General features: G+C 48.8%; 2 protein-coding genes across 4 annotated transcripts; one reads left to right on the plus strand and one right to left on the minus strand.

The window, feature by feature from the left end:
* The first annotated feature begins 67 nt into the window (after positions 1-67).
* Positions 68-16,196, plus strand: gtf3c2 (general transcription factor IIIC, polypeptide 2, beta). Of its 3 annotated transcripts, none has more exons than XM_053880371.1 (22): positions 68-233; positions 348-668; positions 1,099-1,151; positions 1,228-1,417; positions 1,562-2,006; positions 2,133-2,242; positions 2,308-2,519; positions 2,590-2,660; positions 2,834-2,911; positions 3,468-3,566; positions 3,643-3,870; positions 4,222-4,333; positions 4,398-4,509; positions 11,290-11,315; positions 11,381-11,510; positions 11,628-11,772; positions 12,409-12,570; positions 12,634-12,712; positions 13,006-13,134; positions 13,215-13,376; positions 13,547-13,654; positions 15,713-16,196. In XM_053880371.1, the coding sequence occupies exons 4-22, from the start codon at positions 1,339-1,341 to the stop codon at positions 15,884-15,886; spliced, it is 2,661 nt and encodes an 886-aa protein (XP_053736346.1). In that variant the 5' UTR covers positions 68-233; positions 348-668; positions 1,099-1,151; positions 1,228-1,338; the 3' UTR covers positions 15,887-16,196. The 3 variants fall into 3 exon arrangements, with proteins under 3 accessions (XP_053736346.1, XP_053736345.1, XP_053736347.1); XM_053880370.1 differs by having other exon boundaries at positions 1,258-1,417; XM_053880372.1 differs by lacking the exon at positions 1,099-1,151 and having other exon boundaries at positions 1,258-1,417.
* A 166-nt stretch (positions 16,197-16,362) lies between these two features.
* slc30a2 (solute carrier family 30 member 2) lies at positions 16,363-23,556 on the minus strand. Its single transcript, XM_053880392.1, has 8 exons — positions 23,217-23,556; positions 20,430-20,635; positions 19,596-19,742; positions 19,253-19,406; positions 18,971-19,190; positions 18,791-18,896; positions 18,133-18,267; positions 16,363-17,596 (listed from the first exon to the last, which is right to left on the minus strand). Exons 1-8 carry the CDS (start codon positions 23,297-23,299, stop codon positions 17,451-17,453), a joined length of 1,197 nt encoding a protein of 398 aa, XP_053736367.1. The 5' UTR covers positions 23,300-23,556; the 3' UTR covers positions 16,363-17,450.
* Between the last annotated feature and the right edge of the window lie 960 nt (positions 23,557-24,516).

Below are 24,516 nucleotides of genomic sequence, written 5' to 3' on the forward strand. Positions count from 1 at the left end.
TATGCCACCCTCAATAACGTGCCATGTCCTGTGCAGCCACAGGAGCAGAACCCTGATTTCTGCTTATCAATCCCAAACAGATATTTCTGACCCATTTGTTGGTTGCCACTTGGCCAGGTCCAGTCACGTGAGCCATGTAAGGTGTTCCTGCCCAGCTTCCACAGCAGTTTCAGACCCCTAACCTCAGATGTTGAGGCGCTGATCTTGACCCGTTGTTTTTGCTCGACAGTTAAGTCTTCACACGAAAATATTAAACAGCTGGACTATATTTGTTTGAACATTTACGTGTGGTATGACAATCGAAATGATCATTCATTGTATTATGCACTTGCACATCCAGCAGATAGTGGGCGCTGTGAAGGTCCACGAAGATCCGGCAACATGGCGGACTGGTGTGAGCCGAGCACTGTTTACTGACGTCATACGCAGCAGAAAGCACGATTTTCTACAGTTTAAGAAAAAGTGAAGACGGAAGCTGGGCTCCACAATGATGTCGCAGCCGTCCTGATGCGTCCAGGGCGGAGTTGGAGAGCGCAGGTTCGGGTCTCGATCCCGTGAGTCCGGTTCCTGTGGAGGGTGCTGGTGTCGAGGCGCTTCGCCCTCCGCCACCGCGGAAGAAGCCCGCTGGACTCGGCTGGAGAGCTTTTAAGTGGCGTGGTTCCACCCCGGTGAGTTCATCTACAGGTGCTAGTTCTCAAGTGACCCACTTTCAACAGCCATAACACATCAAACCGCAGCAAGTTAGCATTAGCCCCTGCCGCCAAAATGAACGTTTGAATGATAAATAGATAATACAGTTTAAATATCAAATGTGCTTTTCAAACACACATGCCGAATTAAAGTCTGAATTTAAACAACTAGGTAACGTCACTCATATTTTCTGTAATGTGCTATAATTATGGGAAAACAGCTGTAGAAGGTTAAATACTGATGATTCTGAAGGAGATTCGGTGCGCGCTCACTGTTTCATCATCCGGATATAATGATGCTGCACGTATTCGGTCTAAGCAACAGTCAACGAGGAAAAAAATTATTTTCCTGCTGAATATCCAGGAGTGGACATTTTATTAATATCACCTATCAATTCATATTCAACAGTTGCATTGTTCGCTTCAACCAAAGTGTTCCCTCTAATTGCATTCGGAATTTGGGTAAGAAAGACTTTCAGTTGTGTCTCATCACTCTTCATTAAAATCCTGAGCAAAGAGGCGACACTTGATTTGAAAGGTGTCATTTTTGCCGTCTTCTGGAATAAAGGGGAGCAGCTTCCTTTGGCTGTTGAAGAAGCCACCGTTACATATGAGGTGACATCCAGCGTGACGAGTACTGTGGAGGACCATGGAGCCTGCAGAGGAAGACCAGCCGGCCCAAAAGGCTGCACATCGACCAGAGAAACAGTCTGAGGAAGCCCACGCAAGTATGTGAATCTGAAGAAATGTCTGGTGTCCTCTTCTCTTTTGTTTGTCCCTTCTTCACTCTTACTCCACTGATGTGGAAAAACTCATCACAAGGCCCATTGTTTATGTCGCACCACAGATTCTCTTCTTCTCTCTTCCTGCAGATGAAGAAAAGCCTGTGATGCAGCATTGGGATTTAACGCCCAGCTCCAGGGGTCGCCTGCGCAGGACGAACCCCAAATATTCTGCCTATGAAACAAAGGAGATGGACGATGAAGAACTAGATAAACGTTCAACCAAAAGCCCTCCGAAAAAAGAGACTCCTGCAAAGACTCCGAAGAGGCGAGGGCAGCGCAACAAGTCCATGCATGTGGCTGCAGATGGGGACCAGACATCTGCGAGTGTCCCGGTGACACCCGGATCAGATGGCTCGACGGCAGATGGTGCTGTGCAGGAGACCAACGGTACACCGAAGCCCAAGAGGAAGTACGTTCGTAGGAAAACTTTGCCAAAGGATGAGGTGGTTTTACCGCCAGAAAGTGACGTAGTGAAGGAGGAGGACGACGAGGTCGAAACCGGGTGTCGGCGCAGGAGGGGAGCGGCCAAAAAGTAAGTGAATGACCCTGAGGTCCCAGACGAGACTGAGGGAGTCAGGATGGTTTGTCAAGGAGGGATGGGAAGTTAGGACAAGAGGTAGAAGATGGAAGGAGTTGAGATAAAGCTGGTATCTTCCAGAGCGATGCAGTATCTTCGCACGCTGGCGAGCGACGAGTTGGACATCCCTCAGGTGGAGTCCACGGTTGACGGTGAAGCTTCCGCAGCAGAGGAGGAAAAGAAATGTCCAGGTGGGTGTTGGAAGACAGTGCAAAGGTGGAGAACCGCCAAAGACGTCAATGCCCCGTACTTCCAGCACGACGAAGAGGTCGAAAGAGCAAACATAGTGAGGATGAAAATGCAGACGACGACTTCATCCCCGAAGCAGATGAAGAGGAAGGCGAGGAAGAGGAGGACGACGATGACTTCAACGAAGAAGAGGAGGAGGAGGAGGAAGCTGACCAGGACTTGGAGTTGTGGTCGAGTCGCAGGAAGACAGCAGTGTTCCATGGCAGCTCTGGTACCTCTGTGAGTAGGATTTCACAGGGATCTGATTTTCTTCCGTGAGTCAGAGGTTCAGCTCACGTCTCTCCTGCAGGAGTCCAATCCCAAGTTTGTTCAGCAGGTGAAGAAAATTGTCCTGGAGAACTTCACTGTCACCAAAAAGTTGTAAGTAACAACTCTTCCCTGGGTTTCCCCCAGGCACTCTGGTTTCCTCTCCTAAACACACCGGCTTTCTCTGTGTTACTGACGGACGCGCGTCACACATGACAGAACTGACATGTTGGTGTAATGAACCGACGAAGACGAAGTAACTGAAGTGCAACTGTTTTGTTTCTCAGCCGCAAGGTGCATCACAGCGACTGGGTCTTCCCGGACTGGCTCCCCTCCACCCACAGCTGGACCCTCGTCCCACAGAGGTGAGGATTCTCTTCTCATCTGCTTTGTTGCTCCTCTGCTTTAATCTCATTGTGGACGTGGACGTGCACGAGGTCAGGTCCAGAAACTTCCTTCAGTTCTTCCAGCTGAGTTCCGAGGTGTTTCCAGGTCAACTGAGAGACATTCTCCCCATTGATGCTGAAACCACCTCACTGATGCCACTCTGAGTCTCTCCTGGATGACTGAGCTTCTCTCTCTAAGAGTCAAGACAAACTCTTCTTCTTTGGGGAGAAACCCACCCAGAGCTTTGTCTTCTGCCTCAGCTTCTCACTGGAGACCTTCTTCCCTTCGTTCTCGCTCCCCTCAACAGCAGTCCTAGATATTTGAACTCCTCCCCCAGGAGCAGATCTCATCTCCAACGTGGAGGAAATATTCCACCCTTTACCACCCGAGATGCATTGTCTCTGACTTAAGCAAAGACCTGATCTTTGACCAAAGACCTAATGGATGAGAGTGTTGTACTATTTAAAGGAGATGGACCATTAAAATCTCTTCACTGCTTGTTAATCTTAAAACAATTTTGTATTTTCTGACCAGCGATGTGAAGAACTACCTCCCCGAGGAGCTTCAGTCGGCTGCGTTCAAAGTGTCCCGAGAGGGAATTCAACAGGAGTCGGCTCCGGAAACTCTGAGGCGGTGAGCCGAGCTCAACCTCGCAGAACTCGGAGCCCAGGGTGAATGGGGGGAAAACTGTATGTGCTCTGCCGAACAGGTTCGGTTCTGTCCCGCCGAACATGGATCGCTGGGACATGCATTTGTTCACCGGGGGGCCGGTGTGGGCAATGGAGTGGTGTCCAACACCAGATGGCGCTGTTGCCTCTCAGTTCCTCGCTATCGCCTCACACATGAAGATGGAGGAGCGACACATGTACCACAGAACCTACTCTGGAGTGGGACTGGTCCAACTGTGGGACCTGGGACATGTTCAGTACAACCACAGGTCAGTACTCCCGAGCTCTCATGTGAATGATGCAACATCAGGCTGTTGTTTCATGCTTTCATTGCAGTGTAAATTATCAACAAATACACATTCAAGACATGAATCTGTTCTATTTGATGCATTTAAAATGTTAATTTATTAAGCTGTAAAACTAATAATGATCAGGAAAATAATCTTCTTCTACTAGCAAAGTAATAAATACTCATGACATGACAATATTGTTTCATGTCATGAGTTGAATAGTGAACAAATGTGAACAATAACGGAATAGTGAATGTCAATAATAACTTTGTAGATTTATCTAAAAAAAATTTTTTTTTTATCACAATTCTGTAAAACAATTCATTTCAGGCCAGAGTCCCAGCCAGTGCTGGCCTATGGTTTGGCCCAGGACAAAGGCTTCATCTGGCAGATCAAGTGGTGTCCGTCTGGCTGCTGGGAGGCTCCACACTGCAGCAAGAAGGTGAGGCGGGAGGTTGGAAACTCTGGTTTGGTCGCTGTCTGACGGGAACTTGGCTCCTCTGCAGGCTCCTCTCCTGCCCAGACTGGGTCTCCTGGCCGTGGCCTCATCCAACTGCGTGGTGACCATCTACAGCCTCCCTCACCCCAACACTGGGCTCCAGAGTCACACGGTCACAGGTAAGAACTTCCAAGTTCAGTCCGGGCCGAGGAGACAATCATGGCAGCTGAGGAAAGTGTAATGCGAATTTAGCCTTGCAGGGGTGAGCTTCTCCAGCAGAGGTCAGTGTTGCCTCCACAAACTTCACTGCAGTACTTGTCCTGTTCTGAAGTCTCAGTGTTGATGATCATCTAGAGCTGCTCACACTCCACTGACCCCCCTAACCACGTGCTCGCACCACATTCTCTCCTTCACTTCTGTTGCTTAATCACAGCAATAAAACGACACAGTAAACCCAGAATGAATCGATCCTTGTTTCCCTGCTCTCTCTCCTTCTCTCCTGATCCACGGTTGAGTCTTGAGCTGCGGAGCGAGACCAGGTTGGAATTAATTGAATTCCGAGGGAAACAGAAGATTGATGCGCTGCTCGGAATTCATGCAGCGACCGTGTCACTGACCAGTGAATGTGGCTAATAGATCCACAGAGTGCAGATTAGATGCAGACACACGCTGCGCTCACACTCTCCCTTGGTTTTGGGAATAGTCTTTTCGTCGGCCTCCTCCACCGGCCTTCGTCATCCTCCAGTCATACCTTCATCATGAACCTCATTGGTTGTTGGCTTCTCTTCTTCATCTTGGTCCATCACTGTCCCTCCTCTCCACATGTCCAAAGCTCCCTGACTCTCTCCTCTGATGCCTCTGATAGACTGACTAGCTTGTCCTTCTCCCAACAATAACCTCAGTATCTCCATCTGTGACTCTTCTGATTTTGACTCGGTAGTGCAAGTGATTATTCCTCCACTGACTCTGCTGTGGGAGAGAAGTGGGTTTGAGGGTTTTAAAGTTGGACTCTGGAATTTTCTTAATCAAAGGTTGAGGAGAGGAATCATAATCTGTTTTGCTAGAAATGTCACAAAAGTCCCACCCAGTTGTGTTGTCTTGGTCCTCTGTTGTTACTTGACTTGAAGAAATTGAGATGAAGTCACAGGAAAGGTTGCGCTGCCATTATGAAGAGTGTAGTACTTTGAATATATAATTGTCATAAAGTACAGACAGTTAGTCTGAACCAAAGCACTGGCAGATGAGTCATCACAGTGAAGGGAGGAAGAACAGTGGCAAAATAATGTTGAATTACCTAACTGTAAAGTGTAGAGGGAAATAAACACTTGACTGTTGGAAGAATACCCATATTCTTGAACAAAGTGGAAGACTAATGAGAAAAACTAAGCAAAACAGCACAGAGTTTGTGTCAAGCTGAAACAGATCTATAACTTGAGATTAATGTTGAAAATAAAAAAGCTCACACACAGTCATCACAGCCACAAAGATCTGAGCCAAAGGACAAACACATCCACCTGATCACAAATAACCGCAGCTGTCCCAAAAAACAAAGGCATTTTGCATGAACATAAGTGCCTTTTGTGTGTGATTTGTATTAGTGTGTTGAATGTATATGTGTGTGTAAATAGCTTAAAATGTAATAGAAACATGAAAGGATTCACAACGTCGTGGCTCCATCACCACTGTAGTGTGTTGATGGACTGTGAAGCCAGATGAACAGCAGCAGTTTGCACACACACATACCTCAGCGTGTTATGGATGGCGGCGCCGTCAGTCCGGTCTATTCAGATCAGCGTGTCAGCTGCTGATAGAAAACTGCATGAGGAGATTAATGGTGAGGTGAGGCGCCACATCCATCATGCAGGGAACCCGGGCTGCGTGTGTGTGTGTCTGCCCAACAGAGGATCTGATAGAACACGTGAGATCACAGGAGGCATGACATGGTGTTATCTTGTCATGATGCTGTAAACATGGCTCCTGCCTCTGAAGGTCCCACTGAGTTAAACGGTTTGTCATGCTGAGGAGGAACTTGGTCCCATATGGTGATGCCTACTGCAATATGCAGCTCCAGAGTCAAGTCCAGCCTTGAGACCTGGAGCTGAGCGCCACACACTGGTTGAGTCAAGAGAAACAATCAAGACTACTGCCGATACAGCTGGTCTCATGCTACCGAAGGGCCACATTTGTATGGGCCAGGCGGCTGTGGAACACCATCAATGCCAGTCGATGCTGGAAGCGTAATGTTTTTCTCTGACCATAACTTTATTTAAACGGTGAAAACATACGGACGGACAGTGCCAGCAGAAAGGTCCAGTAGTGGCATGCTGGGCCATAGACCGGGGCAGTCTTCCCTCTAAGCTGCGCACGAAGAGCAACTAGAAGAGCTGCCATCTGAAGTGAACTATTGGAGCAGGCTGATGTTGAGGAGCTGGTTTCTCTTCAAGTGGCTGGTGCTCGCTCCAAATGTTGGGGGGCGCAGAGGAGAGAGAATGGTTGCAGAGCAGGTTTCAGACCACAATACACAGAGAGCTAGTCAGGTGAGGAAATGAAGTGTGGAGTCAGTGAAAGAAACCTGTTCCTTCTTCACTGGAGCCTGATCCACACAGGCTCACAGAAGACGGTGGCGTCAAGTGGACAAAATTCACGGTCACAACCGACTGATTCACGAGCCTCACCAGTTTGAGAAGAGTCAAAGTTTGTCAAAGTTGCTTGAAGTTCTTTGATATACAGCGCCCTCAATTGTGTCATGTGACTTCAATGACTAGAGGTAGTTTACTTATTGTATTGGAAGATTCTTGTGAGTATAGTGAATATATTACATTAACATTCAGTTGAACAAATATATAAAGAATCGATACAAGTCAAAGACAACTGAAAGCTTTTATTTATTTTTTTCACACAGGTTCCATTCCTCAATGAGAATTATGCAAATTGTACATATTTATTTTTAATATTTTTGAAATATAAACTATAACAGCAGTCACCACTGCTGACAATGACAGATCGCTCACAGTGGTCCAGGCAGCTGCTCAGAGAGTTTGTGTGTTTGCTCAGACACGTGAAACGTTAGAGGGAACTTTGGAACGGGGGGCACACGAGCCTGCTGGGTGACACGAGTTGCCATACAGACATGGATAAGAAGGGTTTCAGGACTTGATGTGTCCATCCCGAAGTGGCCTACAACTGATGAATCACATTCAGCCTCACTATACTCCTGTGTTGTTCTGTGTTTTGGAAAATGCTTTTTAATAGCGTCTTCCATCTGTGCTAGCGTAGAGGAAAAACTGCTGACTGCACCTTTAATATCTGCGACTGCAAGGCAAACAGAAACACATTAACTTGGCCTTGCTGTGACCCTCAACCCCTCCCAGCCCTCCAGTGTCTTTTGAGCCCAGTCCCAAGAGACTGGCGATGATTGACAGAGTGGCGATTCAAGTGGTGTCAGCTACTCCAGCTGAAATTCATAGCTTCCAACACTAACAACTGGCCTGGCGATGCATCTTCTTTGTCATTTCAATTATAGATCCTTGTCTGATGGAGAACGCCGCTGTAAATTATGTGTGTTCACCACGCAGTCGGCGCTCTCTGCTTTTGTGTGTGTTTTTGCTGGGACTTTCACTCATGGCCTCCTCTTTTCAGTCACTTACTCATTCATCCCGACGCCCGGACAGGCGAGAGTCATTTATAATTATCTGTCGTGAGGAGCGTGCGGCGCTCGCTCAGACGCTGAGAACATGCTGTGTAAGACACTCGACCATTCCAGCGTCTCTCTTATCACCCCCATTCTCATGTCAGCAGACATGAGAATGGGGGTGTTTATGTGGACACCATGGAGTCCGAGTGAAATGATCAAACTTAAAACGGTTGGAGAATTTTTAAAAATGTTAGTGGCATTTTCTGTGTTGGTCATTCCCTGCAGTTCTAACACTTCATGTCTCATTAAATTGTGTACTTTAAAGTGTTTTCACCTAGTTGAAATCCTTATTTCTTGACCCTAATCAAGTTGATAGAAAAAACGAATTCATAGAAATAAACATTTCTATGTTGCCATAGCTCTTCTCAAATAATGGAGATGGCCACCAAGGACTGTATTTCTGACATATATTGTGAGTATTATAGAAGGTGAGCGTGATTTCTTGCTTGAAATCTTCCCTAGCTATTTTTTCCCCAGGCCATTTTTGGCTGGACAGCGACCTACCACAGTCACAGGGTAAGATGTGGCCCATAGAGAATTCAGTTGCCCACCTCTACTGTGGGAGGTTGGAGGAGTGGATGGGTCCCACCTCAGATCCGTCAGACTGGATGGGGGAAACTGGCAGGATTAGAGGGTGCTCTGTGTTCTGTGGGTCTCTGCTGGGGTTCTCCCACAGAATGGCCTGGTCAGTGTGGGACAAATGGTGTCAGAAGTGGGATATGAGAGGGGTGCTGGAAAGAGGAAAGAAAATGGCCAGCAGGAGTGTGAGGCTTGTGTGGGTGGGATGGGGTTTCCTGAAGCTTGAGTCCAGTGCAAGGATTTCTTCATGGAAGAGCAGGATCAAACCTCTGGTCTGAACCCCAGTGTCACATCCACTGCTGTTAAACCCACTCATGCTCATTCAGGGTTCATCTCCCGATGGTTACATTGTCCTGGAGGAGGTGAAGAAGGTCAAGCTCTTTGTAGCTGATGGTATCAGGAAGTTGGATGAGGGTCAGACCTTCGTATTGGAGTAACCCAGTCAGTGTTCTGGACAAACACCCGCAGATGTGACCGCTCTCTAACCTTTCCCATCCAATACCAATAACCTGAGGTTCAGCACGGGGGGCTGATGGCGCCGCGCTCGCCAAGGTAAAGCCAACGACCCGTGGCTGCGAAATAAAATAGAAAGTGGCGAGCGTGAAGCGACGGGAAACTGTGAAGAGAAAGAATAGAAATGTCAGGCTTTATGTGCGTTTTAAGTGGATTTTTTTCTTTTCTTAATCATGAAAGTGAGTGGAGTGTGAGAGAGCAGCTGCATGGCTGAGGAGAAGCGCTCGGGAAAGGTCCGGTGTCAGGTAGTTCTGCTGAAGACTCGCCTCGCTTCTGCGGAAAATATGCTTCTAAAGATGAAGGGAAACGTTTGGTTGCAGGCTTCGGAAGAAGAATGGAGTGTTTATCTTGTGAAAATACGACCGGTGTAGTCTCAACAGAACAATGGTCTTTACGAGGGTCGTAAATCCCAAACTGGAGGTGCCAGCGAGAGAGACTGGAAGGAAGGGAGCTTGTTAAAAACAACTGGAACTCTGAAAATTGTCAGAGAACACCAAGTGTAAGTGTACGACAAAATATCCATTTGTTGTACAAGTGAGAGAAAAACTTGATCCAAAGCATCCAATCCATTGGAATTATTATTGAAATTATTCAAACAAAATGGCGAGAACCTGCCAATCTTTCGTCCCACTGTCCCTTTAATAATGTGCAAACCACTGCCCTAACAGTGTAGCATTTCACTTAGCAGTTTACAAGCAGCACCAGCCTTTCCAGGGTGTCCTACCAGTTATAGATCCAAATTCACATACCCAAGAGTGGAGTTGAAGGTTGCGCCGCCAAGTTTAGGTTTAACCGTCACAAAGATTTGGGATACTCGGCTGATGGCTGTTGGTCTGAGGTGGTAGCCAAGTGTTTCCTCCACGTGTGCAGTAGCACACGGCAGTTGTCAGTGTGTGTTTACTGGGATTCAGTGGAGGTTGTTGTTGGAGTTGTGATTTAAAGCTGAAGATATAACCTGTTTTCTGAGCCGGAGGCGTTGATGGAGGAGGCGCAGAGGACTTTATTGATCCGGCCCATCTAAACTGCAGGTGGAGAGCAACCTAATGATGGGGAACCATCGCACACCCTTCTTCCTTATTGGATTTGGAATCTATTAAACACAAGAGTGGTCGTCAAGCAAAACAGAACAGCTCTTTAGTGCTACTTATTCTGATCCTGATGAGGAGGGGGGCGGAGTTTAGGGACGGCGCTGTCGCCCGCTCCGTCAGTTCGGAGGTGTGATCTTGGGACCTTGTGTGAGTGAGTTCACCGTGACAAGGTGCAGCCAGTGATGCATCACCTGCTGCTGGACTTCAGACATCGTTCCTCACACACTGGAGAGCTTCCTACTTTGCGTACAGCAGTCCTGGGAAGGTTATGGGTTTGAACCCCAACTACCTCCTTCAATATAGACCAGGTTATTCTGTTCATATCTTCTTTGGTTTTGAGCTGATTGATAAAAGAGATTAGGTTCTCGATCCTGAGCCGTCCAGAGAGTCACATGACTGACACAGGAGGAGAGAAATAAGCAGCTGGGATTGAAGGTGAAACCACTCACTCAGGTGATGCTATGCTAATGGCTTCATTCAGAAAAGCCACCTGTTGTTGCATATATATATATCTATATCTATATATATATAAGCTCATGCTCTAATTTAACAGGATGTACCAAGGTCACCACATTTATAAATGAACCGTGTCTAAGAACTTCACACTCCACACCCCACCAGGAATGGAACCCACAACCCTCTGATAGTGTTGCTGTTCATTAAAATACAGATCAGGACATTATAGATTATTTTAACCCGGAGAGCTGGTTATTTTAGGGTGTGTGAGGCTTAGGGATGCTTGCATTTCTGAAGTTCACCTGAGACTTCATCAGACCGGTGGTGCCTTCAGGACTGAGCTCAAGAGAACAGCTCCAGAGTAGTGCGAGAGACTGGAAGTAGAACTGTGAGGGAAGGTGGTCAGCTCATCGCTTGTGATGGTCCTCACGTCTGACCAGGACCACGAGTCACTCAGAAGTTGAGCTACCTTCAGTGGCCGATCGAAGTCAAGCCTGTGAGGCTAGACCTTCAACCTTACTGCTTCCATCCATTCATTTTCTTCCCCAAAACCACCAACACGAGCCTCTCAAGAGTCTGCATCACGTCTCTGATCACCAAAATCACTCTGGGGTTTGCTCTCTCCTCAGATGACAGCAGTCCTCCCATATTTAAGGTGAGCTCCTTTCTTCATGTTCCTCAGTAAAAAGCTCACTGTACCTCTGGTTTGGGGGCACACAGGCCGAGGGCATAGTGACCCTGAAGCTGGGCTCTCTGAAATCCCCTCGCCTGGAACAGAGCGGCCAGGTCCTGTCCATGGACTGGCTGAACACCAAGCCTCATGACATCATGGCTATTGGATTCTATGACGGTGAGAATTGATTTCCCGGGCTGATGAATGGTGTGAGAGTTCTGTGGGAGCAAACAAAAGTCCGCGCTGTTGTGCGCGATGACGGCCAGCATGTTTGATTCACGCGCCTCTCCTCAGGCACCGTGGGTCTGTGGAGCCTCACCAGCGCGTCGGCACTGCTGAGGGTGCGAGAGCCGGACAACTCGCTGAGCCTGCTGCCGTACCGATGCTTCCTGGCTCACGACCGGGCCGTGCGGGCGCTCAGCTTCTGTCCCGCCAGCAGGTAGATGTGAAATGCTTTCCTTCCATCGCTATCAATCTCTCATCGGCACGACTGTGTTCCTCACAAGTGTTTGAATTGCCATCTACTACCTTCAGACCCTCTGATTTCCTCTCACGCTGAGGTGACCTGTCCGGGGTGGCCCTCCCCTCCCCACTCACAGTCGACTCCACGTGGAAGAATATAAATAGATGAAATGTTCAGTCAATAGCTGTGTGACTGTAGAAACTGCTGAGTCATATATATAATCCTCGGAACACAGCAGATACAAGACGTCAAACCTTTGGAGTGAGAATTTACACTCGCATCCAGAATCCCTGTGTTGGCTGCCTAGTTAAATTTTATCCTCAACATTTCTCCTCAACTCCTTTTATTGCTCTTAAATGATGTCCTGCGCTCGGCTGCTCCGCTGATGTGCACGTGACGACCCAGATTGAAGGTCGTCACATCTCCTGCACCCGCTGACTCTGCAGCAGAGGAATATCTGCAGATGGAGTTGTGATTTTATCGCCGTGTTGCGTCCTTCTTTAATCGCACCATGAACCTCAGTGCCTCCTCTCCTGTTCTGGTTCTTCTGATGCACGGCAGCAGAACCTCGGTCGTCCCTCACTGACCGTCTCTCCATATTCCTGTCGGCAGGAATCTGTTGGCGACAGCCGGAGAAGACCGCTACATGAAAACCTGGGACCTGAACAGACTGTACAATCCTGTCACAGCCACCAAGAGATGCCTCTCCAACGAAATACACTGGCCTTTGAACGCACCAGGGATCATGTTCTCCCAGGAAAACGGCTACAGCCCGTAAGAAAACATGGCGTCTTGCACACATCTGCTGCCATAACTGAGCTGTGACGTGTTCCTCAGGGTGAGCTCTCATGGGGTTCATTATTACGACCATCTGATGGGGTCCCTCTTCCCCATTCCTCGCTCGGGCACCGTGTGGGTGAGTACAAGTCTCAAGTCTGTGCTCTACTCAGATTCCTTCAAGCAACAGTGGGGCAAATTACAACTGGGTTTCAGTTTGGTCCAGAGTCCTGGTTCAGATAAGCCATGTGTCCCCGGGGAGAGGCTGGGGAAAGGGTGATGGTACAACCAACCTGTGCGTGTGTGATCGTGCGTGCGTGTTTGTTAAAGATGCAATATTGATTGACAGTCATGAGTGTTTTGCCTTGCTCAAGGGCACTTGAGTGACTCCTGTCTCAGCTGCTGACCACTGACCTCGGTGTTCTCCTGCAGTCGATATCGTTCAGTGACTGGCTGAATTCTCTGGTGACGTCTGACGTCCTGGGCGAAGTCATCCTGGCCATCCTCCCGCCGATCAGCATCTCCCCCCCCAACATCAAGCGCACCATCGAGCGGCGTGTTGTGAGTTTCCCCTCATGATGCTTGATGTGTGAGCTGCCTGGCGTTAATGGAACACGCCTTAACTTCTAATGTTGGTCCAGCCGCTCTACCTCTCCTCCATGGTTCCTCACCACGCACCCCGAGGGGAGAATGGAGAGGAGAGCGAAGCAAACCGCAACCATGCGGAAGAGACATCGTGGAAGCTGCCGTCCTACAGAGAAGCAGCGCAGAAGTTCTACCTGCATCTGACGGACGTCAACATGGTGGGTTTGAGATGCTGCACTCCAGTGACTCTCTTCCCCACACGATGGCACTCTGCTTTCCTCCCACAGTCAAAGCATGCTGAGGTTAACTGATGGCTCTGAGTTGTGATGACTGTCCCCCAGACAGTGATGGATAGGCATCAGAGACAGACTGTTGCCATCTCTTTCAGGAAACTCTGACCAAAATCACCAAACGCCCTCTGTGGACTCGCATGAAGCAGACAGAGATAAGGGGGAAGATGGAGCCAGACCAGTTTCCTCTGTCGGCCTTGCACAAGGTTTGTGCGCGCACACACATACACGTTTGTTTCGCTATCCTTGTGAGGACCACTCATGGCCATCACCCTTTCCCCGGCCTCTCCCTTTAAACCTAACCCTCCACATGGCTCAGCTGAACCAGGACTCGGAACCAAACTGGAACCCAATTAAAATGACCCAGTTATTCTGAAGCCCTCATCCTCAAATTGAGGCTTAACCTTGTGGGCTCATTTGACAGTACCCTTTCCCCTGCCTCTCACTCTAACGTAACCATCCAAAACAAGTGACTGAAAAACTAATCATAATAAGCTAAACCACTCCTTCTCAAATCGTGGGGCCGTGGAGCAATGCCGGGGGGAGCATGTGACCTCAGAACATACTTTTTTTGCCATTCTAGAATAAAGTGTATTCCAGTCATAATTTTAGTTTTTTAATTTCAGGCAAATGGATGCACTTGAAGTCTTTTATGTTACAGACAAAAACATGTCCTGGATCAATTTGATTTCTTTTCTTCAATGCTGACAAGGATACAATGTTATGCAGGGGTGTACTTATGATAATTTTAAGACAAATGATACTATTTACAGAGGCGGCGGAGAGTCGTGGAGCGCAAAACGTTTAGTTCTTCCTGGGGGTGCACGAGTGCAAGAGAAAATAACTGAGAAGCACTTGCATAAAATCAGATAAAATACAGCAGCTGGTATAGTGGCTTACTAAGGTGAACAGTGAGATATGAATAGAGACTTGGTTCTGGGTGGAAGATCTTCACTGCTCCTGGGCCGTCTGGAGAGTCTCCCGACAATAATGGACTGATGCGCACATTTTGTCCAGCCTTGGACTCACACGCACACGGCTTCAGCGGTCCTGCGACACCAACGCCAGCGATAAACAAGCGGGAGGAAGAGGAAGCCGCCTCCTCTCCTCCTGGGCTGCTGTGCCGCTATAAAGACGCTCTGAACGTAATGATGTGTAAAATGAGAAAAATGTGGGTGCGCGTCGGAGGAGGGGGCGCAGAGATGGAAAACCACCATTTGAGGATTTGATGTGTTTAATTTTAAGAGCGCTGGCGTGTCGTGCGCCCTTCGGGATGAGATGACAAATGACCACTCGAATCAGAAAAATAAACGCCGGCGGCCATTTTTCTCTCCAAATGGATTAGAGAGGGAGCCGGGGATGAGTGGAGGCTCAGTGGATGAGAGGATGAATGAGTGCATTGATGGACAACGGTGTCAGTGAGTCTTACACAGGCTGTTAGCTTACAATAGCTCACCTCAGCAGGTAGCTACTGATGACATGGATGAGTGGATTGTTGAAAGGTGGGATAAGTAGATGAGTGAAGGAGTCTGCGTGGCTGGACATGTGGTAGTTCAGATGAATGAATGAGTGAGAGGCGGGGGGAATCCATGAATGGGGAGATAGCAGCTTGGGTGGATGGATGAGAGGGTTAATGATTTGGAAGAGGATGAACAGGTAGGTGAAAAAGAAGACACAGATGAGTTGATGGATCAGATGAGTCAATAGCTGGATGAATGGATGAATAGGTGGATGTTTTGATGTGCGAGTCTGGTTGGTTGAGTGAGTGAAGATTGCATGGATGATGGTATAATGTGTTGGATGTGGTTAAATGGGTGAAATGATGATGTGGATGAAATCACAGAGGATCAGGGGATATATGGATAAATGAATGAACGAGTTGGCGGAAGAATGGATGGATGAGTAGACTGATCAATAACGGCGCCGTGTTCTGCTTGGAGTGGACGACAAACCTGGCACTGTGGATGGATGGATGACAAAGGGTTTGATGAGTGAATGGTGAAAGAATGAGTGGATCTGTGGCGCTGCAATGGCTGGGTGTGTTTGTATCTTGACTGTTGTCGATATGAACAGGTGTGTGAAACATGAGCCGATCAGTTCCGGCACCAGAGCGCCACCCCACACCTACACACACTCACCACGACAGAGGCCAGTGTGTTGTTGAAGGGCGGCCGACACACACAGGAGCCTCGCCGACAGCACAAACACAGTCACTGGTCAGAGCCTCACAAAGCTGCCTCACCCCCTCCTCTTGCTGTCCTCAGGTGCGCTTCAGTCCCAATATGGCGTCCCATCTCTGGCTGGCTTCTGGCGGACAGGCTGGGCTGGTGAGGCTCAACTGCCTGAGGAGCATGTGCCACCCCGAGATCTTGGCCGTGATCCGGGGGAGCCAGGTCCACCGTGGGTCGCCCTTGCCTCCAGAAGCTGAGCAGCTATAGCAGCAGGAGACCCACACTGACGCCCACAAACAAACCCGCACCTGCCACGCGAGGACGCCGTCGATCATGCACTGACTCATGACCTTTGACCCTGGAGGAGGATCTTGTTTTGGCGTCACTGACAGTTCTAATCAGGTGGTCGGGTAAGGTGAGGTGATTCCTGCGGCTTCATGTCTCCACGTCCAGATACTTGAATGTATAAATGCAGTGATTCATCTGACATATTGTTTTCGGGTTTTAAAAGTCAAATGTTGTGGGTTTGTTATTTTAAAGAGAAATAAAGTTGATACAGCGCTCTTCTTAAATGCTGCAGGTCATGTTGATTTCAGGAGCAGCTTCTGTGCTCAAACCTGCTCAGCAGGTGTGTCCGCCAGGACTCACTCAGATGTGTTGGATTCAGCGAGTCCCTCAGTCTGAGCCACACCGGCCTGGCGGAGTCACGCAGTTCTCAACTGAAAGTTTGGCCAAACCACATGAGCAGACTTTTATTTCACTCTGGGACACCACAGGTGTGAGGAGGAAGCGACATCACGATCAGACAGACAGGCCGCAACACTTCACAGACATATTTACGACACGACGACACGAGGCATTCTCAGACTTCCAGAGTGGACGAGCAGACTTCAGACGACACGTCGTCTTTACATTCACCGTGTTGACAGATATTCAAATATACAGACTTTTCTTTACAAATGTGTGAAAATATAGTACTTTAAAAGGTCTGTGATTCATCCTCCGCAGAGTGTCGTGATTGGCAGTCGAACACAAATTCCACTTAACAGCTAACAACCATGCAACGACTCGGATCGCTCTGGAGGGCCGCCATTTTATCAGAACAGTAGCAGTGAAGTATGACGGTGTGGGGCCGTGCCGCCGGCTCTGTGGCTTCTCAGAAGACTCTTGGGTTCAGGTGGTTGTGGTCCCCAGATGTGGATTCTTCTCCTACGATGGTGAGTGTTCTGCATTTTTCTGAATGTTGGGCTCAACAGCAGAGTGACTTCATCGTCCATGTCATACGATGGTTCTGTGACACGTGTGTGAGGATCACACTCTGTTTAGGAAGACACCTGAACTTGGGGACAAACACTACACCTGCACTTGTGGGGCGACTTGTCTATCTGGGTACAGGTTTAATCTTATGTTCCTGGAACTACAGGTTGAGGTCCAACATTGACCATCATTTTAGGATATGTACTGGAATATTTGTGAATTTCTTCTTTGGTTTTTGGGTTGTTAATACATTTGTGTTTCAAGGTTCACATCATAATTGTCCTGACTGGTAAATTATTCTGCATCTGTGGTTGAGGGTTCAGATACACTTGAAGGATCAGGCAGATGGGAGGAATGTTCTGCTACATACTGGAGGATCACTATTCACGTTTGAGGAGTGCTTCAGATTCAGTTCTGCTTACAAGGATCAGATACATCTGAGAGTATCTGTGGCTTTGGCTGGTGTGACTCAGCATGGTGATGACAGCATGATTCACTTGGCCAACACGAGAATCAAACGCACCCCTCAGTTCCAGGCAGCTTTGTGGAGAGGATGAAGAGGTCTGAGTGGGCCTCAGTCAGTGGGGTCCTGGCACTGTGAGCAGTGACTCATGTCCTCACTGTAGAGCTCCACTTGGATGGTGACGCTGTGGAAACCGAACTTGGTGTGGAGGAGATCGGTGGCTTCGTGGAGGACGGACTGGGAGTCAGCTCCTTCTTCTGGAGAGAGAGAGCGAGAGACACATCAGTTGGAGAAGGCTCACCTGCTGTTCCTGAATTGTGGGGATCAGATTTAGAGCATTTGGATCCACGATCCTTCAGGTTGAAGCTTGTCTTTACATTGACCATTCCTGTGTCTCCAGGCCGGTTCCAGCTGCTCCACCAGGAATTCCCTCTGGAGTGAAGTCCTGAAGCCTTCTCAGCCTCCCACATGGATGAGTTCCCCCAACAAAGCCCAAACGAGGGACACGCAAGGTCTACGTTCTTTAAACAAGCCTTCTCCGTCACACATCTACAGAACGCAAGGACCTTTGTGTTCCCCATCCGTCTGGAACCATCTGGGTGAAACCCTGGTAAGATACCCTGAAGGTCCACCTTGCTGACGACCTCAACGCCTTCCCACTAGTATGCAATTTGAGAGGCACATTAGAGGACCCGACTGGTCACATTCCCACGGGGCGTCCTGGATAGCTTCCTCATGATCTTGTGGACGAAGAGTTTCGTCAAGTGTCCCAAACTGAGGGAGTGAAGGTTACCTATGGCAAGGTGGACGGAGACCAGCGACTGCCCCAGGGTCAGAGCCCAGAGTTGCAGACAGTGGATGGACTTGACCGCCTTCACCGACATCAGCACTTCCTTCACCGAGTTGAACTCGATTCCCTTCGGAGAACCTGGTTGGGAACAGGACAGATGAGTCAGTCAGGGAATGGAAGTGTCCTCATGTATCGTCCATAAATACTGCAAAGAGCCTCAGGTGGTGCGTTTGTGGAGTCTGTCTGGTTCACTGATCAGAGGAAAAGCTTGAAATGTCCCGATTATCCTCAGGATTGCTGAGTGGGGCACTTCCTGAAATCTTGGCCCAGACTCAACCATCTGTGCTCCGATTTGCCTCCCGGTTGTTGAACAGCCAGCTGACGCCGGAGTGGAAGTCCTCGGTGCGCGTGTGCGCGTGAGCGCGTGAGCGCGTGAGCGGAGCAAGGCTGGAGCCGGGAATTCTCAGTGAGGCTTTGGTGTGTTTCATTTGGAGGTACGCTCCGATGATTGCCTCAAACTTCCCTCAATGTTCCACGGAACATAATCGGACCCCGGGGAGCGCGGTGGAGGAAAAGAGCTTTTATGGCTCTTTTATACGCCATGAGAGGTCGGCCCTCCTGTAACTTCCCCAAAATCACTCAACAATCACTCCTCCGTTACCTTCCATGAGTATCCTGAAGACGTCTCTGAGAATGGTGATGGTCGTGCAGAGGACAAACACGGAGAACAGGAAGGTGCAAATGGGATCAGCCACTTTGTACTCTGGCTGCAAAAGGGAAGCCGTGCTGTCACGCCCAGGTCCAACCACCTGATCGCCATTTTCGACGCATGTGGTCGTACCCGAAAGTAGATGATGATGGCCGCCACCATGACGCCAACGCTCTGCAGGAGGTCCCCGACCACGTGGATGAAGGCGGCGCGGACGCTGGTGTTGCCGTGGCCCCCTAGTAGCGTGTGTGAGTGTCCGTGAGCCACGGGGCTCTGGCCGTCCTCGTCGATCTGGTGGTAGCCGCTGCCGTGGGCGTGGAAGGTGGTGGAGTGGTGCAGGATGTAGGCCATGCTGGGAAACATGGAGTCACTCAGAGATGCAGCGAAGCTCCTCTCAAATACTCAAAGACTCACATGATGTTGACGATGACGGCGCATCCAGAGGTGACCAGCATGACGTGACCGTCGATCTCATAGTCGTTGCGCACGATTCTCTCGATGGCCAGGTAGACCAGGACTCCCGTGACGATCCAGATGGACATGACGGAGATGAAGGCCCCAAGGATCTCTGCGGAAGACCGGCATTAATCACCTTGTTAAGGCGGGACGCTTCATTGCACACAGCAGACGATGGGTTCCAGGCCAAGGCAGGGACGTTCGGGATGTTAAGGTTCCTGAGAAAGCTCTTCCCATTTTCCTGAAACTGTCAGGGCTTTGGCTTTTGCCCCAGCTGCTGAACGTTGGCAGCAACGCTCACCTGATCTGTGCCAGCCGAAGTTCATGGTCTTGGTCGGGGGCCTGGAGGAGATCCACAGGGAGAACAGGCTCACCATCATGCTGCCGAAGTCAGTGAGGAGGTGGGCTGCGTCGGTCATGATGGCCAGGCTGTGAGCCAGGTAGCCCCCTGGTGGGTGACAGGCACACGTCTGTTGTACATGTTCATTCAGAGAGACTCGAATCAAGTTGTGGACCTCATCTGTGGCAGGAACTCCTAAATGAGGAACCGAAACACAATCGCAGTTGATAAAGATTTATAACCTGGGTTAACGTAAAGAGCCAGATTCGGATGGACAGATGAGTTGGGGCGTCTCTTGGCGCTTCTCGTTCCCCAATGCTCACTTCTGTGTTCTCAGATTTCTAGTCGAAATAATGCAAGTGGAGCGCTGGACTGCAGGTCCGGTCCCGGCGCTGTTGATCCAGTTGAGTGGTCAGTAAACTCTTCCTTCATTTGTTTCCATCGCTAATGTCCCAATCGATGGAGGGCTGGTGTTGAAAGAGAGTCGAGGTTCCGTTTGGACCGGGTTCAGACCAGAGATCAATTCTATCAATACAATAACAGTTCAGACATGGAGGAGATCCAGTTGGCCCGGGATCAAGCCAAGGATCAGTACTGAGGTGTCACGGTTCTGCTGGAGAGGCCGGGGAGCGAAGAACCCCTGGGTCTGCTGAGGCTTGATGGGAAGACAGAAGAGACGTGTTTCATCTAAAGGCTTCTGAGACGACGCCTGCAGCCGATTGAAATTGAACCTGTGACTCCCGCCAACCAGACTGAAGCGACAGAGTCATGTGACCGGGTCTTTAAGAACCGTACCTATGACCTCCCCGATCATGAAGATGAGGCAGACGCCAGACGCGATGTAGAGTTTCTTCTTAGCCAGCAGCTTGTCCACGCCATCCTCGCACGCCGGCGCCCTGGTCCGGTGACAGTGGAGACCGGTGGGACGCTTCAGCTCAATAGCACCTGACATGCTGCCGTTCTTCAACGGGTAGTCCACATCTTTGGAGTCCAGGACGGAGCTGCCGGAGAGTCAAGGCCAAAGATTAGTCCCCGCATCAGATATTCTTTTCAGTCTTTTCTTATTCATTCTAAAAGTTCTGCTGTGGATGTGAGGAGGTCCAGACGTCCCTCTTCTGTGGTGTTCCAGGTCTGCCTCAGGACGTCCTCCCTGTTGAACACCTCACTGGTCCGGGAAGCCCCCGAACGCCCCCAGTTCACTTCCAAAGAGAAGATATAAAAATGAAACTGTCTTTAAAAAAGGAAATCGATCATCACGACTGAAGGTGGGAGTAAGAGAAAATAAGGTCCCTCAAGTGAATAAAGAGACAAACGTTTTGGAAAAGGTGTTGAGAAGAAAGTGGATTAAATGCACAGGAGAAAAACAAAACGCTGACTTCTGTTTCACACAAACACACACACCCGAGGTGCAGTGAGGGGGAGCAGCGATGATGTGGCTAATGAGGCGGAAGAAAACTCATTTAGTCTCAGTTGAGATAACAGACCGGACAGATCTCTCTCGCCGCTCGCTCTGACACACACACACACACACACACACTGAGAGCGCCATAGTCCCACACATCACCAGGGCTCCGTTTCCAACACTGGGAAGTCACATCTCTGTGTGTGTGTTGCTCTCCAAAGCCTGGTGACCACCTGATCGGCTCCTCCCGACTGGACAGGAAGTCAGCCGCTGTAGAGTGGACTCACTCAGACTTTTGACCAGGTTTAACTTCCAGCACCGACACACGAAGGAACCTCTGCTGGGTTGCGTTGACTCACATCCAGGATCAGGAAGTGATGTCATCATTTCATTGCCGTTCTACTGGTGAAGTGGTGCAGGGGTGGTGAGTCAGTGACGTCATGACAGTTCTGACACCACGTGGCTGTATTTTCATCACCCTCACATCAGTGACGGCTGGAGGGGAAGTTCACTCGTCTGTGAAATGATCCCACACCAAAGAGCTCGTAAAAAGAAGATGGCCGTCGCCCCGTCAGAGGACTTGGTTAGGGAATCGTGTTGGACTTCACAGCCAGAGATTTAACCAGACCAGCGGCGCCAGACGGACCTGTGTTCCCACAGACGGTGCTGTGTGAGGGGAGCGGGACGCTCCGCGTGGTCTGGTGCATGACGCCACTAACATGAGCGCTTGCGCATGACGAGGGCAACAGTTCTAGAAAACAGTGATCTAAGGATCGTTATGACTATTATGTACATATTATTTAAAAAATACATTTATGGAAGTCATTTTAGTTGAATATCATTGTAAAAAAAACAAGACGTTAGATTCAATTGAAATAATGAAATACGTCTATATTATTCAGTTTTTAAGAGAAAGATCAATTAGCATTGCAAGCAAAAATCTGTGCTTTGCTTTCAGGATTTAAAGGGCATGAAAACATGCGTGACACAAACGGAACACCGCTGTCGAACAAGATTGCAGGCCTCCCGCTCAGCTGGATCGAGTTCAGGGATGAGGGGTCTTCTCACTGTCGAAACAGTCATCTGAAGGTAATCACAAACGGAACCTGCTGTTTGCTGATGATGGAGTGGATGTTTGGGTCCACAACGATACACACGCTATTTGAAGCGAGGTTTTTAGAGGATGCTGACGTTATGGTTTTGTGCGTGTTGCGCGAGTGTTATCGACGTGTTTCTTTGTCCACTCTTGTTCATTGTATTTTAATTTCATCGTTCATTGGAGATTTGGGTGATTGGCAGTGCGTTTGAAGACGGTCCCGACTCCGAACCTGCTGATGCCGTGTTACCTTGCCAGCTGGGACACACACACACACACCGGGTCACTAAATGGCGCATGAAATGTAGCGCCATGTGATCACTCATTCATTCTTCCTGCATTTATTCACTCACGCGACCTCACTTGTCTGACGCGTTTTCATTAACATGACTCGCATTTCCCCCGATAATTATGTCGGAATTCTCCCGCGGTCTTTTACGGCTTCTGTTAAATAGTCGCATTTTTTTGTATATTTGTGACGTCAACATTGCACACCATTCTCTAAGCTTGCGAATATTCTTGTTTGGCTCGTTTTACGAAGCAGAAGGAAACAGATGTGTCGCAAAGTGTCACAATATTAACGGCCCTTTTTCGACGCGCCTTCGTTTCCGACAGTGAAATGTCTGTTAAATGTCCTTAAAAGTTGCTCCTGTGAAACTGACGGAAATAACCCTTAAATATTGAAACTCAAAAGTAGCGGAACGGTTGGGTGTTTTTCTTTTGTTGACGACATGTGTTTGCAGTCACATTTATTTCATTATTTCATCATTGTATTGTTTACTCGCGGGCGGGCTCGAGCGGCTTTTCCACGCGGCGCGGCCGTGGATGGTGGACATCCGCTCTCTGAAGACAAATGACGAGGTTCTAGCTCAGTGGACCGGTCCCGGGGCCATTTGTCACGGGCTGTCCACGAACAAGCCAAGCATGGAAATGGATTTGTTCATTCACACAGACCCGCTTCAGCGGCTCCACGGTAACGACCGCCCCGCGCTCCGTGGGCGCCCGGCCGCACGCGCGCGCCACTGCCAAGTCCCTGCTTTTGCTTTGAGCATCTAACGAACGTTTAACGGGCACGTGTTCTTACCTCGGCTGCTTTAAAGAATACATCTTGGCGTTCCTTTCCTCAATCAGGTGCGATTTCTCCGTGTTGACTATGTTTTTATCCATCGATGCTCCAGTGGCTGATGTGGTCCGCGGTGTTCGGGCAAGACGCTGATGAGTCCTCGGTGGTCACTGGTGCCGTGGAGAAGTCGCTGGCGAGCTCATGGTGGACTTCAGGAGAAATTCCTTCATTGCGGCGTGAAGCTGCTGAGAACTCACGCACTCTCACACACACACGCACTGGAGGAGAGAATCTTTGCTCTGAGTTGGAGCCTCGGAGGCGAAACTGCAGCCTCAAGAAGCTGCTCCAGACTGCAGATGCTGGTGGAGAACACACACACTTACACACGCACACACACACCTCCATTCAAGCCTGACTGATCACCTGCGCGCGCGCGCGCGCACACACACTCACACAGCGACTCCTCTCCAACAGTCATGAAAACCGACATGAATTTTCCATCTATCATTTCTATTTTCCGTTTCTAATGCGCAATGAACCGCAGAAAGGCCGCAGCATTTAAAGCCACGTCACTCGCTGATTTTAAATAAACAGCCGTAATATAGAATGTCATCTGACATATTGAATTTAAAACAGCTCAGTCAATCGCTACATAGTTATCACGCTTTCCAAAATTATTACAATCATTTTTGTTGTCATCGTGTATTTCCTTTTTCGTGTTTTATTCTTATACATTTTAGCGCGAAATCTTCCGATAAATGTGTTATTGGAAATAGATGCCTCGCATGTTGAGATTCAACTGCGTCTGAACCTGTTATTTTTGCTCACGATTACGGCTGATTTAGTTAGAATTAGAGCTTGTCCAGCACTGGCTCTCAGCTTTGTCCATTTTGCCTTCAGTGGCCGCTTGTTAAGTTGCATTACTAAAGGCACATTTCAATATTCTTTGCATGAATATGATCGAAATGCGTTTTTTAACGGGTGTATATAAAGAAATAAAGAATAGGGGCGTTCAAGGTCAGTGTGAAAAAACTTTAAATGTGAAATTAAAACGTTCAGAAGTAACGTTTAGATGCGAGGGCAGGTGTCAAATTCAGCAACGTTTTAATCATATTGTCGCATCATTTGTGATCAAATTTGTTTTATGTTCATCTGGCCCGCCATTAGGATTATGGAAAAAAAACTTCGTAACTAACGTTCCGTCAATCATGTGCGTTTTTGGATTGATGATGAATTACTAATTAATAACGTTAATTTGACGGGTTTTTTTTTTTTTTTCAACCTTGCGTGAAGGTAGGCCAACGTTCCCTTTTCGGGTGAC

This window comes from Synchiropus splendidus, chromosome 12 (assembly GCF_027744825.2).
Source record: "Synchiropus splendidus isolate RoL2022-P1 chromosome 12, RoL_Sspl_1.0, whole genome shotgun sequence".
Taxonomy (NCBI): domain Eukaryota; kingdom Metazoa; phylum Chordata; class Actinopteri; order Syngnathiformes; family Callionymidae; genus Synchiropus; species Synchiropus splendidus.

What these genes read in the sequence shown, in the direction of transcription:
- gtf3c2 (XM_053880371.1), top strand. Translation starts at nt 1,339, where the DNA reads ATGGAGCCTGCAGAGGAAGACCAGCCGGCCCAAAAGGCTGCACATCGA. An exon ending in CCAGAGTCACACGGTCACAG is followed by an intron (nt 4,510 to 11,289) that starts GTAAGAACTTCC and finishes CTCTCTCCTCAG; the next exon opens with ATGACAGCAGTCCTCCCATA. An exon ending in CTCGCTCGGGCACCGTGTGG is followed by an intron (nt 12,713 to 13,005) that starts GTGAGTACAAGT and finishes GTTCTCCTGCAG; the next exon opens with TCGATATCGTTCAGTGACTG.
- slc30a2 (XM_053880392.1), bottom strand. Translation starts at nt 23,299, where the DNA reads ATGGATAAAAACATAGTCAACACGGAGAAATCGCACCTGATTGAGGAA. An exon ending in CATGATCGGGGAGGTCATAG is followed by an intron (nt 19,743 to 20,429) that starts GTACGGTTCTTA and finishes GTCACCCACCAG; the next exon opens with GGGGCTACCTGGCTCACAGC. An exon ending in CTCCGTCCACCTTGCCATAG is followed by an intron (nt 17,597 to 18,132) that starts GTAACCTTCACT and finishes CTCTCTCTCCAG; the next exon opens with AAGAAGGAGCTGACTCCCAG.